The following is a 15,497-nucleotide window of genomic DNA, read 5'->3' as shown; positions in this document are numbered from 1 at the left end:
TATGAGTCCCTCAGTTGTCCTCAGTGTGAAAAGATGGATCTCAAAATCATACAGTCATTGTTGGAAAGGGTTCAAATACACAAAAAATTTAATATTAAAAAAAAAAAAAAAAATTGTGGCACCTGAAAGATTTTTCTGAAGAACAGCAGGCAGTTTAACTGTTCAGGACTAACAAGGGACTTGTTTGAACAACTATCACTAAACAAAAAGAAAAAACACATCTGTGGATCATTCAGGTAACAACACAGTATTAAGAATCAAGTGTATGTAAACTTATGAACGGGTTCATTTTTATTAATTCAACTATTTTTTTCTCTTGTGGACTATATGCAAACGTCTTTTATGTGAAATATCTGATTTAGGTCAGTACTAAATAAAAAATAACATGCATTTTGTATGATCACTCTTGTTTTGGTAAAAAAAAAAATACATTTTGCAGATTCTGCAAGGTGTATGTAAACTTATTCCAAAAAGCATTTGGGGACTTAAGTTGCTTACAAATGTATGAGTGTCACTGCATTATACCAAAACAAGTGGCATCTGCAAATAAATGCCATTCAAGCTATTGTAGCACAATAAGAACAGATATTATTTTATTTTTCCCCATAGAACATAATAACAAAAAGGACTGTCATGCAGAATTATGGTAAAGGGGGAAAAGAGGCCACCGGTGGTTTAGACATAAACTCAACCATTAATGGTTAGAAATTAGCTAAGAGCATTTTTAACAGTATGTCAAATACTTTATCATTTTAAACCTTCCTTTTGTGCAATGTTTTGTGTGCACTTGCGATGTTTTTATTTCATTTTGCTATGTAACGCAGTTTTCAAGTGTGACCAAATCCTTTCTTAAACACTAAATATGAATTTAAAGTCGATCAGGTTTTAAATGTCGTTTTTTCAAAACACACCTGAATGTGTTTTGTTGAGAAACGAAAGATTTCGGAAGATTTACTCATTCAGACACTCATTTGACACAAGTTTTCAAAACAACATCCATTCAACTAAGACTGACAGACTGATAAACGACATTCTGCTCAACAACATTCGTGGCAAACATATATAATATCGTAACCTCAGCAGAAATAAAACTGATATTCATAAACTGATATTATATTGAATACCATCACCATAAGAAATGACAACAGATACTCACATGTCTCCTCCAGTCCAGGAAGCTCAAATGTGCGTCGTGACCGTCGCACTCGTCATACGTAATACGTTACGCTGCGTCGTCACCAGGACGCTGCAAACAGCAGGTTGCCGGGAAACAGGACGCTTTTAGTTCACGACAAAGCCAGTGAAGCAGTGAGCAAGTGAGGAAAATTCACAGTTTTCCTCGATAAACCGAGGAAAATGACACGGCTCTGTATCTGTGAGATGTGCAGCTGTGGGTAAGAGTATTTTTTAATGTGTTTCTTCGTTCTGTAGTAGTTTTTTTGAAGCCCGAGAAGGTGTTTTGAATAATTGATGGGTAAAAGAATATGAAGCAATGGAACAAATTCGATAAACAAATCTTGACGGACAGAAAAGTGCGAATAGTTTTATATATTGTTTATTTTAATGCATTTTAATAATGGTTTAGATATTAAAAGGAACAAACAAATAACAATAATTCATTTTAAAATAGTAACTAAAATATTTCGTTATTTTCCATTTATATTAATAGGGAAATAAATAGGGAGTAATTATTATTATATTATATTATAACAGGAAAATAATTAATAGGTAAATATTAGAAGGAATATCAAGCAATGGAACAAATTCGGAAAACAAATCTTGACGGACAGAAAAATGCTAATAATTTAATATTTTATTTATTTTAATATAGTTTAATAATGGTTTGGAAATGAAAACAAATAAATTACAATAATGCATTTTTAAATAATTAATAAAAAATATTTTATGTTATTTTCCATTTTATATTATTAGGGAAATGAATAGGGAATAATTCATAAATTATAATATAATAGGAAATAATTAATAGGTTAAAGGTAGAAGGAATATCAAGCAACTGAGCAAATTCGGAAAACAAATATTGACAGACAGAAAAGCGTGAAGTTTAAAATTGTTAATTTGTTTTCATAAATTTTATTAATAATTTTGGAAATAAGAAACAAATAAATAAACTACAATAATGCATTTTAAATAATTCATAAAAAAAATATTTTATGTTATTTTCCATTTGATATTAACAGGGAAATTAATAGGAAATAATTAATAGGTTAATGGTAGAAGGAGTATCAAACAATGGAACAAATTCAGAAAACAAATCTTCATGGACAGAAAAGTGCAAATAATTTAATATTTTATTTATTTTAATACATTTTAATAAAGTTTTGGAAATTAAAAACAAATAAACAAATAACAATAATTAATTGTACAATAATTAATGCAAAAATAATTAGCTATTTTCCATTCTATATTAATAGGGAAATTAATAGGGAATAATTAATATTATATTACAATATAATAGGAAATAATTAATAGGTTAATGGTAGAAGGAATATCAAGCAATGGAACAAATTCGGAAAACAAATCTTGACGGACAGAATAGTGTGAATAGTTAAAAATTGTTCATTTATTTGAATAAATGTAAATAATGGTTAGGAAATTTAAAACAAATAAATTATAATAATGCATTTTAAAATAATTAATAAAAATATTTTAAGTTATTTTTATATTAATAGGCAAATTAATAGGAAATAATTAATATTACATTATAATATCATAGGAAAAATAATAGGTGAATGGTAGAAGGAATATCAAGCAATGGAACAAATAAAGAAAACAAATCTTGACGGACAGAATAGTGTGAATAGTTAAAAATTGTTCATTTATTTTAATACATTTTAATAATGGTTAGGAAATGTAAAACAAATAAATTATAATAATGCATTTTAAAATAATTAATAAAAATATTTTATGCTATTTTCCATTTTATATTAATAGGGAAATTAATAGGGAATAATTTATATTATATTGTAATATTATAGGAAAATAATTACTTATGACAAATTTGAAACAAATTTGGATAACAAATCAGAAAAATGCAAATAATTGAATATTTTATTTATTTTACTACAGTTTAATAATGCTTTGGAAATAAATAAATAATTTTACAATAATTAATAAAAAATATTTAGTTATTTTCCATTTTATTGTAATAGGGAAATTAATAGGGAATAATTCATATTATATTGTAATATAATAGGAAAACAAGGAATAGGGAAACTAGGGAAAATATCAATAGTCAGTTTAATTTTGCAGTTTGAAGCAAATGCAGTGCAAAGAAAATAATATGAAGAAACAAGTTTGTATTTGTGTGTGTAGGATAGAGGCTTTACTGTAGTTAGTGACAAAGTTTGTTGTATAGCTGTTGCCCTGGACTACACAAACATGTTCAGTAAAAGTACTAAGAGTACTAAGAAGAATCTCTTGGTGAAAGACTTTATGTCTTTTCAAAAGTATCTTTTATGTATTTATTTTTTAATGCTTCTCTATTATCTTCAGCCGCCATCGTTGCACACACCAGCCCACGGCGCTTTACAAGAAAGGCAGTCAGACTAACGTGTTGTCAGAGTACACAGAGAAGTATCCTGCCTATAAAGGGCACACACGTCCCAAGAGCCTCAAGCCCCAATTGCAATACAAAGCTCATCAGGACACGATGGACGGAACAACCACCTTCAGGTACATTTGAGGAATTCATGGGTAATCTTTAGTCAAATAATGTACATGGTTTTATACAATTCATTTACTCACTAAGAATTTAAAACAACTGTTTGTATTCTCAGGACGGACTATATCCCATATGAAGTCACTCGTCGCCCTGAGAAGCCACAGGCTGAGTACAAGCCCACGCCTGGAGAGATCTACTTAGGAACAACCTATAAACAAGACTACAATCCATATGAAGTGCAACCGTTTGTTCCTTACCGTCCTAAAGAGAGAGTTTATGCCACGAATGCAAAACTGGACACCATACCCACCTATAAAGGTAATGGCTATCTAGGTCAGTTAGGTCCAATGCATTACTATATAATTAATGAATGTAATTGAATTACTTTTCCTTTAAAAACGTAAAGTAGTGGGAAGAAGTTTACACTTTTTTAATCCCACCCCCTCACACTAAATCATACAGTTAAAGTATCATTCATCTTAAATAAATAACAGAGAAATTCAAAAAAAAAAAAAAAAAAAAAAAACGTAAAGTAAGGGATTTCCTTTCTGTAATTTGAGTACAGTTACTTCTGATGCAATTGCATTAAATACTAAATAGAACATATATATAAAACAATAGTGGATTTAACATTAAAATTGAACAATGTCCACTACCAGTCAAAAGTTTTTGAACAGTAAGATTTTTAATGTTTTTTAAGAAGTCTCTTCTGCTCACCAAGCCTGCATTTATTTGATCCAAAATACAGCAAAAACAGTACAATTTTGAAATAGTTTTAGTATTTACAATAACTGTTTCTATTTGAATATATTTTAAATTGTAATTTATTTCTGGGATCAAAGCTACATTTTCAGCATCATTACTCCAGTCTTCAGTGTCACTTCAGAAATCATTTCAATATGCTGATTTGCTGCTCAAGAAACATTTTTATTATTATTATTATTATTTAAAACAGTTGAGTACTTTTTTCAGGATACTTTGATTAATAGAAAGATCCAAAGATCAGCATTTATCTGAAATAAAAAGCTTTTGTAACATTATACACTATACCATTCATTATTTTTGGGAAAGTAATTATAGAAATGAATTTTATTCAGCAAGGATGCTTTACATTAATCAAAAGTATATAAAAGACATTTATAATGTTACAAAAGATTTCTATCTCAGATAAATGATGTTCTTCTGAACTTTCTATTCTACAAAGAAATTCTACTCCGCTTTTTTAACATAATAATAATAATAATAATAATAATAATAATAATAATAATAATAATAATAATAATAAAAAAAACATTTTCAATTTTCAAAATTATTTTCAAAAGAATTAAAAGCAGTTTCGGTTGATATGGGATTTACAAAGTAAAAATTAGTCATAAATAATGCAATACTTTTTAGAGAGAGTAATGAGCACAGATGAGTAATTAGTGACTAGTATTTAATTACTTTTTTAGAGTAACTTTCCCGACATCAGCTCATGTGATGCTTTATGAGTAGCACTGTTTTCATAATAATAATAATAAATATTTCCTAAGCAGCAAATCTGCATATTAAACCGATTTCTGTAGGATCATGTGACACTGAAATCTAGATTAATGATGCTGAAAATTGGTTTGCATCATTAAAATAAATACAATTTTAACGTATGTTCAAAAAGACAACAGCTATTTAAAAATCTTCACAATATTACTGTATTTTTGATCAAATAAATTCAGCTTTGGTGATCCTTACGACCCTAAACTTACAGTATGAATAGTAGCGTATCATAAAATCCAACAATATTTTCAGTACACTACACAAAAGCTTGTTTAAAACTCAAATTTATACATAAAAAGAAGTTATCACAGTAAGGCCGTGTTCACACTTGCCGTCCTTTTTCAAACTGCCAGCGTCTGTTTTACATTCTAATCCTATGGAGTAAACCGTCTTTTCAAAAAAGCCCTAGCGCTTTTTTTAAACGCCACCGCCGGCGTCTTTTTTTGCAGCTCAGAGCGTCTTTTTAAGTTGAAAAAAGTTGAACTTTTTTGAAGAAAACGCCCTACGTCAAGCGCTTTTTTGACAGCTGACCAATGACAAGCGAGTAGCGGGACCTATCGTTTCCATAACAACAAAAACAACAAGAAAAAATGGAGAAGTTGCCGGTAGATAAACTTATCGTACTAGTTTCGGAGCACAAGGAGTTGTATGATATGAGTAAACAACTCTATCATAATATACATCACAAAGAGGCTCTTTCTCAACATTTCTTCACCACACAGCACTACGCTACTGTTGCAGTTGTTGTTAAAGCAACAGAAGACGCACTCGGCTGCTTTTTGTAACAGAACGCTGCCAGCTTTTTTTTTTTTTTAACTAAAGAACGCCCTAGTCAACTTTTTCTTGTCAAAAAAGACGGCAAGTGTGAACACGGCCTAAATGCCTTTGTTTGTTTGTAAACGTGTTTTATGATGTTTTTAAAGAGGATTTTCGTCAGTGGGAGATCAGCAGACGGGAACTGACCAAGCCTGACACACCATATCAACCCCCTGCTACAAAGTTTGGGAATGCCACCACATTCCAGGACGATTTCGTCAACCGAGGCTTTGTGCCACGTGAGAGCTACAAGCCCCCTAACATAGCCAAGCTATCCGATGCTCCTTTCGAAAGCATGACCAGCAACAAGCTCTCATATGTTCCACATGCTCTAGAAGCCCGGTACGTCAAACCACCAGTAGAATACAAACCCAGCAGCCAACCCTTCCAAGACCTCACCACCCATCGACAAGATTATCAAGGCTTGCCAAGTCAGCTGCCCAAAAGCTGCAAGCCTGAGACGCTCAAAGCAGCCTCCAACAAACCCTTCCAGGGCAGCACTGAATTCCGTGACCGTTTCCAGCCATGGCCCGTATCCCCCCCGCAGGTGCAGAAGACAGTGGAGTACATGAGTCCAACGGAGCACATGGACTTGACTACCACCTCGCACACCGACTACATCAAGCACCAAATCCAGCCTTTTGTTTCCGCCAAACCTTTCTTACTCCCCAGTAAGTCCAGTAAGCCCTTTCTGGGCAACACCACCATGAGAGACGACTTCCAGCCGTGGGTGGCTCAACGTCAAAGCATAATCCGGAAACAAGAGGAAATGCAGCGAGCCAGTGGGAAAATGGAAGATCTGACCACTTTCAGGGCTCATTTCATTCAGCATGAACCTCAGCCTAGTTTCAGCTTCAAGCCCCAGAATGCACCACTGCGGACCGACGCTCCTCTACAGAACGAGACCATGTACCGCACCGAGTTCACACCAAAGAAGATCAGCATGTGTCCGGCCAGTTTCGAGATTCCGCCAGGGTTTGTGTTCGATAATTACGACGATCGAGGCCACCGCTTTTTCCGCAAGATGGCATCCGTTGACAAGATTGAGACGCCAAAGGAAATGCTCTTGACCGCTTAAGAAAGTCAGGTTGTTTCTATAAAAGGAAGCTAGCATACAATACGATCTCTCTACATTATTGTAATCCTATGGGGAATCGTAATGAATTACGATTAAAAGGTTTGTGGTTTGACTCTTATAGAAAACAATGATTATGAATAGTTTGCAATTTTAGCTAGTTTTTAAAGGGGTCCTATTATGCTTTTTCACTTTTTGAATTTTAGTCAGTGTGGTGTGTATGTTTGGGCAAAAACATCTACAAAGTTACAAATCTCCACTCCAAATGGAGATATTTAGTTCTTAAAAAATTCCTTTTCAAGAACTACAACGAACGGCTCCTTTGGACTACAGTGTTTGATTTACGGATGGTATGATGTCACAACGCGGTCCATTGGAATATCATTCAAGTAAATCCCGCCTACGGAAATTCGAATCATTGGCGGGTCAGCAGAGATGAGGTGAGGGATTCGCCTAAAACCTGGAATACACTACACGACTTTTTAAAACACTAGGCATCATACACTTACCGACTTTGCAAACAGTGGCAAAGGAAAACTGGCCATCATACACTACAGGACTGAGGATCATACACTACCAGACTTTGAAGTCGTTCCAGTCACAACCAACTCATGCGGAAACGTGCACCTTGTTGCTAGGAGACGCTTAACAAATGAAAATAATATGCGTTCTAAAATCGGCTGAAAATATCAACGTTTGATATCCTCCGACTGGATGGAATCAAAGTCTGAATGTAAAAATCGGAGTCTGTGACCATCATACACCACGCGATTTCCTATGGAATCTTGGACTTGCTTTGCTTGGACTTGCTTTGACTTTCAGCAACTAGCCTCAACTCAAAAATCACGTAGTCTATTCCAGGCTTAAGCTGTTCACCAGTTGTAACGCAGTGGGACTGCTAACCAATCACAACACATTTTGTTTTTTCGGAAGGCAGGCCTTCATCAAACCCGGAACTAATCGACCGATTTGTGCCAGCCTTGGGAGAAAGCTATTGTAATAATGTAAATTATGTGAAAATTAATGCATTTTTCAAACCACCAAGCATGAGAGCATGTTCTAGTGCAACCCCAAAACAAAATACTTTGTAAAAGAGCATAATAGGACCCCTTTAATTTTCAATAGGATGAAACTGCAGTATAGTTACAAAGGATATAAACAACCTGATCTCATGATGAAAACGTACCTGTGGGAACTTTTTCGCTGTACAAAAAACGTACCGCCATGTATGTTGATGCGAAATCTCCACTGAGTGCCATTAAAAGAGTGTTCGGCTTTTTTCCTGGATTGGAACAGATAAATGTACATACGGTACGTTTTATGTGATGTTGGTTTTGTATGCATCAGAACTGCAGTTCTGAATTGAAATGTCCATTGAGTGGTGCTATAACTCTACTTTACGTGAATGTGACGTAAAAACACAATCGCAAGCATGTCGTTTTAGCTTGTTTTTTGATCTCTCATCTTTTTCATTGTGCGTCATGTTTTTGGCAGGATTTGTACCCAAGGATTCTGCATCCTAAATCCAATTCTGTGCTGGCTGAGCTACCGAGCAAGCTTGTTACGTCTGGAAAGCAAAACACATGGAGCTGTAATAACTGTGTACGAAAATGATTACAAGTGCTCACTGTTTTACCACCTCTAGTATTCATTTTTGTTAGAGACTGCAGTGATATGTACTTATTGGTACACATTTCGTGTCTTGCGAAAAAGTTCCCTTAGGTACGTTTTCGTCATGAGATCAGGTAGCATATATAATATGCAGTGAAAGTAGTATCATGTGTAGTGTAATATGTCATATAAATCAGTTTCTGACAATACCAAATTTCAAAATCACTTCTACACTACCATGTGAAAGTTTGCAGTAAAAATTTTAAAATTAATTTAGAAGGTTATTTACCAAAAACCCTTTAAAAGTGACAGCATAGACATTTGTAATGTTACAAAATGTCTATTTCAAATAAACGCTGGTTATTTGAAGAATGTATATTTTTTAAAGTATCACGGTTTCCACAAAAATATGAAGCAGCATAACTTTTTTCAACATTGATTATCAGAAATGTTTCTTAAGCATCAAATCAGCATATTAGAATGATTTCTAAAGGATAATGTGACAATGAAAACTGGAGAAATTATGCTAAAGGTTCAGCTTTAAAATCACAGGAATAAATACAATTTTAAAATATACTCAAATAGAAAATAGCTGTTTTAAATTCTAAAAATATATTTTTTAATTTTAGTTTTTACTGTATTTTTGATCAAATAAATGCAGGCTTCTGAACAACAGCACATAAAACATGCATTACACAATAAATATTTGGTTTAACCAGTGTTGTGCAAGTTACTTCCTAAATGTAATACATTATATATTACTAGTTAGTGTCTTTTAAAAGTAATTAGTTACATTAAAATATTACTGTCTCTAAATTGTAATGCGTTACACTACTTTTAAGTTACTTTTGAGTTACTTTCATCAAAATATCCACAGATTATAAAATGCCAAAGTTTATAGCTGCTCGTTATACATTAAGTTTAGAATAGCTAGCATAAAATTATAAAAACATACAATCATTAAACACAATAAATAGCCTATAGGCTATTTTAAATGGTTTTCAGAACAAAACAGAAGAATATAAGTTGCTAAACAAGCCAAAATGAATGAGGGTAAAAGCGAAACTAAAAGCAAACGACATTGTTCTGACGCAGCCTACCTCTCTCATTCGGCATCAATCCAATTAAATGTGTCCATATTCGTGATGTATTTGAATGCTAAACTATTATGTAAACCAGGATTTGTACTTAACGCGCTTATGCAAAAAATCCTCCTCGAATATGTGTTTGGTCCGAGTTCAGGTTGAACTGCACGGATTGTACTACACAGCATGCACTATTTAATTTTACCTGTTTCTATATTTGACTGACTGTATTTTATTCTTATAATTAACAGACTGCAACTTTTGCAATGCTGTGTGTGCGTGAGACGCCGGTGCAATCGAATAGCAGAAAAACTCTGTCATTTTAGGTCATACAGATCATTTAAAACTGCAGTGTGTTTACTTTTATTTCTGTCATCTCGGTTTCCTTTCCGTGAACTTTCGTAGAGCGCCGCTTCACACAAAAATGAACCAAACTCAGCAGCATATGTCACTCAGTCTTTTCCTTTCGTTTTGAAAATCTGTTAATTGGGATATTTATGTCAGATATATTTCACGTATTCATTCATTTTATATACAGACTATGATTTAATGAAAACTGATTTTGTAATTTTTAGCTTATTTTTTGTTGCTTGTCTGCACTCGTCCGTCATTTTTTTCTCTTCTCCGACTCCGCAGCTCTCTTCGTTAGTTTAGTGGCAGCAGTCCAGCTGTTTCCAAGAGTTACTCGTGGTATTTCTCCATAACAGGAGTTGGTCCATCTCACAAATATAGAGTCTCTGCAGTCATCTCTCAAACATCGAATTCCAGCATCAGGAAGACAAAATATTTTACTCGTGGACTTTTTTTAATTCACAAATTAATTTTGAGTTAAAATATGTTGATGTAACTTGCGTTACTGAGATTGTAACGAGTAATATTATTACCCAAATTGAATCAGTAATGCGTCCTATTACCGCGTTACAGCAAAAAGTAATAAACTACTGTAATATATTACATTTGTAATGCGTTACTCCCAACACTGGTTTTAACCACAATATAGAATAAAAAAGATCAATAATTATGAAGATATATAAACTGATTGGTAAAACTGTGTTTATTGTATTTGTATCACATAGACTGTTTGCTATATTGATGAGAACCAAAACTGTCGCTTCCTTAACCAAGTCATGTAGCGGCGCTTTTTCCACATACTGTAGTAATAAAATGCAATGGATTAAATTCATGGATAAATTGGATGAGTGGCTTATGTACAACATTTGTTGATGTACTAAAAATGCATGCATAAAGGCCAGTAGGAAACCATTATATTAGCGATATGGATAACTCACTTCAAGTGCTATAAGTACATAGGCCTGTGTTGTGTTTAATCTTAAATATGATTATAAAGACAAACTAAACCAAGTAAGAAAATAAAATCCAGACTTTCTACACTCAATGTACAATATTGCACTTAAAAACACATTATATACAAGACATATTTTACAATGCAGCACATTGGTTGAACACAAAACATACATCTAAAAGACGGCTGGAGAAATGCGACTTTTATGGCACGTGCCATTTCAATCAGTCAACGGGATTTCTGTCATACATTCCACGTCCACATTAAAAACTCATTGGTTAATATTAAAGTCAAGATGAAAACAAAATGGACCCTTTTTACTTTCCTAAAACAAGCTAATGCTCTTAATCCAAATTAAGAAATATATGTCTTCGTAATGTTTATCAAAATATAATACAATTATGGAAGCTTATTTGTAGATAATTGTGACTTTTTATCTCACAATTCGGCCTTTTCTCTCCATTCTGAATTTATACCTCACAATTCTGACTTATTTTGTAATTCTGCAAGAATCAAACTCAGAATTGCAAGATATAAACGTCCAGTTCTTGCATTGCGGAACAAAGAGGAAACTGACAACACGTTGACAGACGAGACAAAGCAGGTTACTTTAGGTAAAAAAAAAAAAAAAATCTTAGCTTTCAAATTTTGTCTTTTTTAAATAAATTCAAATTATAAATATAGCTGCAAGCAGCAATTACCAGGGTTCAAGCACTTTAAGGCATTTAAGCACATATGAAAAAAGACATTATTTAGCCTGTAACTACCTAAATAAAGAATTTAAATAGGCATTTTTTTGGCGAATCCAGGTATATACCATAAAAACATTATGTTTTTAACATTTATGACTGTGATAGTGCCAGCTCTGGTCTGATCTCCTTAAAACCTTGCATGCTTGTTTAGAATCACGTCTCATGTGCTCAGCAGGTTTTGTGAAGTTTTGAGTTTTTCTTTAGGCTTTATATGCAAATTTGGACAGCCCCCCTTTTTTAACAACCCTGTTACAGCTTCCCAAAAGGGTATTTTTATTATTATTTTTTTTATTGACCTACAGAATCCAGGGAATTGTACTGCAGTGTTTTTTCTAGATTGAGCGAAAAACCTAAGACTATTTGGCAAAAGCTGTTTTTTTTTTTGCATCTTCTCAATCAAATGATTTGATTGACAGCAGTGGTTCTAGAGGCAAAGTTGAAGTTGGAATGAGGAGTTCTATCGTATGATACAAATATTGCATGTATGTGCGAAAAACCACCAAAGACCTTTGGGGACATGAGTCAAAAATTTTGTTCCAATCAGCCTTCGTTAACCTTGTCTAATAGGTGCACAAACTTCATCGACCATGTTTTTTTTTTTTTTTTTGGAGATACGCAAATATCCTTATAGACACTTGTTGATAGGACAAATGGTTGCGTGTATAGCCATTTTTATGTGTTTTTCCCTCTTATAGCGCCACCAAGTGGCCAAGCGATGCGATTTTTCTCCTGTGACCTCAGATTGAGCTCTTACATAAGTGTTCTGAGTTTGACGAAAATATCTCATTTCGTTCGGGAGTTATCACCCTCCCCCTTTTAAACGTTTTGGCATCCCTTTGCGATGGTAAGTCGAAAAGTCAACTTATTATAAATTATTGATATTCACTCTCCAGAGAATCTTTCTGCACTGGTTTGAGCGAGCCTTGGTGACGTTGTGGTGTGAGTACTACCATCCCTCCAAGTTTCAAGTCTCTATGACTTACGTTTGGTCTTCACAATCAATTTTATGTGGAGACAGCTGATCCTTGGCCAGAAACCCAATTACAATGGGGTATCAGCTATACACGCTTGAACCCCTAAATACTGTTTTGTGGCTCTTCAATGTGTCATAACAGTTTGTTGTAGTGCCTCAGTTTAAGTGGGACATGAACCAATCATCTCTTCCTCTTTACTAGTTATAGTATGAAATAAACATGAACGAACAACAGAATATATTATGTTTCAACCACAGAAATGTGCCAATACACAATTTTTCAAGGTCAAGTCCACCAACGTTAATCCACTCTCCTGTCTAGTTTGTTTATCGGACACAAATTGGCAGATTCAGCGCTATGATTGGTCATCAATCGCCTGTAAATCAAACTCATTCGCAATTACAAGATATAAACTTGCAATTCTATGAAAAAAAGTTTTATTGCATGTTTATAACTATTTTGAGAAGAAAAGTCTGAAATTTGAGATATGGACACAATTTGGACTTTTTTCCACAATTGCGAGACATAATTCTTATTATTTATTGATATTTCACATTTTAGACATTTCTTATCAGAACTACTAGTTTATATTTCGCAATTCTTCAAGCTTTCCCTCAGAATTGCAAGAAATAAGTCTGAATTGTAAGATATAAACTCAGAATTGAGATCAACAAATACTGACCCTTTGTCTGGAGTTTGATTGACAGGCGATCTGACCAATCACAATGCAGAATCTGCCATTTTGTTCGAAAAACAAACCAGACAGGAGAGTAGATTAACATCAGAGGACTTGAACTTGAAAATGGTGTGTATTGACGTCTTTCCTTGGTTGAAACAAGATACCTTCTAATGTTCATTCATGATTATTTTGTGCTATTAGTAGTAGTAAAGAGAAAGAGATGACTGTATTTAATGTCTGGATTTCTTTAAAGAATTACTAAATTTTAAAGTTGGCACTTTGTTTTATACTTAAAGTAACCTGCTCTGTCTTGTCTGTCAGTTTCTGTCAGTTTCCTCTTTGCTTCGCAATGTATTTTTCCCTGTGTAGGAACGTGATGTGTAGCGTAAGGGCGGCATGGCTTGTCATCTTTGTGAAGGGTCAGTTACCATTTTAATTTTCTCATTTGTGACCCTGGACCACAAAACCAGTCTTAAGTCGCTGGGGTATATTTGTAGCAACAGCCAAAAAATACATTGTATGGGTCAAAATTACTGATTTTTCTTTTATGCCAAAAATCATTAGGAAATGAAGTAAAGATCATGTTCCATGAAGATTTTTTGTAAAATTCCTACTATAAATATATCAAAATGTAATTTTTGATTAGTAATATGCAGTGTTAAGAACTTAATTTGGACAACTTTAAAGGTGATTTTCTCAGCATTTTGATTTTTTTGCACCATCAGATTCCAGATTTCTAAAAAATAGATGTATCTAGACCAAATATTGTCCTATCCTAACAAACCATATATCAATAGAAAGCGTATATATTGAGTATTCATATGGTGTATACATCTCAGTTGTGTAAAATTTAACCTTATGACTGGTTTTGTGGTCCAGGGTGACATTTGTGGTGGAAATTAGCTTCCATAAAACTTGATTTCCTCTAAAATGATTTCCCTTTCGGCTGACATCACAAATCTGTCTTACTCCTCTAACTCCTCCCTCTCTGACCACCTGACTCCACTCACGAGCCAATCAAGTCCTAATAAATAAAACAAAGCCCCACCCTACATTTTTCTTGTTGAATATCATTTTGACTCTGATGTAATCAGATTAAAAAAGTAAAATGTTGACTCCAGGGTAAAAAAAAAAAAAAGGGTAAAAAATTGATAATGACTCTCTTAATACTTCAAGCTGTGCACTACTGATATCAGTACATCATGTACACCCAAGAGGCTTTTATATTTCCTTCACATTAGGTGAATGGTCCGATAAGATTTGTCCTCTCATATCCACAAGTAAAAATCTTAAATTAATAGACATATAATATCACTTTCAGGGCAAGATAAAACAAGATCTGCAGAGAAAGCTGGTGAAGAGAGAAGTTTCAAATCTCATCAAGTGATTTTTCTCTTTGGAATTTAGATGATTGTGGGAAAGCATCCAGTGAAGCGTAGTCCAGATATCTTTTAGTCCTTACACTCCAGGTGTCCTTTTTGTTTGCACGATTTACCAATATTCTGTATCACGAGAGACAATCAGTGCGGTGACCAAGAAGGGCGTCTGTTGGTTTGGGCTCTTGTGCCGCTGGTGGTCACTAGGTGGCGCTGGTGTCCTGTGAGCAGGTCTGGCAGCAGCGTTGCCGGTACAGATCCACGGGGCAAAGCTTGAGCCGTTTCACCACGGGACAGTAGTGGGTTCTGTCCTTACACTCGCCTATAGAAATACACACAAAATAAAGCTTATTCAAAAAGTTTAGAAATCATACTTCTCAAAAGGACAACACACACATTAATTGGCAAACAAATAAAAAATTTAAATTTAAATAGATGAAAGTAGTAAAAATAACATTTTAAATGTGTTTTTGAAAACAGTGAACTGAATTAACTATGAATGAATTAACTAGTTTAAAAATGAAAAGATAAACAACAACAATTATTAAAATAATTAAATTAAATTAAATTAATAGTAATATTTTTCACTAGGATAAAATATATAATATATA

General features: G+C 33.6%; 2 protein-coding genes across 2 annotated transcripts in view; one reads left to right on the top strand and one right to left on the bottom strand.

Annotated features, from left to right (window-relative positions):
- Positions 1–1,356: 1,356 nt before the first annotated feature.
- saxo2 (stabilizer of axonemal microtubules 2) lies at positions 1,357–7,329 on the top strand. The gene is made up of 4 exons (XM_073837647.1): positions 1,357–1,394; positions 3,514–3,693; positions 3,798–4,000; positions 6,139–7,329. Exons 1-4 carry the CDS (start codon positions 1,357–1,359, stop codon positions 7,107–7,109), a joined length of 1,392 nt encoding a protein of 463 aa, XP_073693748.1. The 3' UTR covers positions 7,110–7,329.
- A 3,509-nt stretch (positions 7,330–10,838) lies between these two features.
- Positions 10,839–15,497, bottom strand: part of LOC141332271 (ADAMTS-like protein 3) — a 15,425-nt gene continuing 10,766 nt past the window's right edge. The window contains exon 4 of the mRNA XM_073837397.1: positions 10,839–15,208. Coding sequence (XP_073693498.1) covers positions 15,090–15,208 — 119 coding nt within the window. The 3' untranslated portion in view covers positions 10,839–15,089. The remainder of the gene's footprint in view (positions 15,209–15,497) is intronic.

The sequence above is a fragment of the Garra rufa genome, chromosome 3, assembly GCF_049309525.1.
Source record: "Garra rufa chromosome 3, GarRuf1.0, whole genome shotgun sequence".
In the NCBI taxonomy this organism is placed as follows: domain Eukaryota; kingdom Metazoa; phylum Chordata; class Actinopteri; order Cypriniformes; family Cyprinidae; genus Garra; species Garra rufa.
The sequence above is the reverse complement of the archived record's forward strand: the minus strand, read 5'-3'. Positions and strand labels throughout refer to the sequence as shown.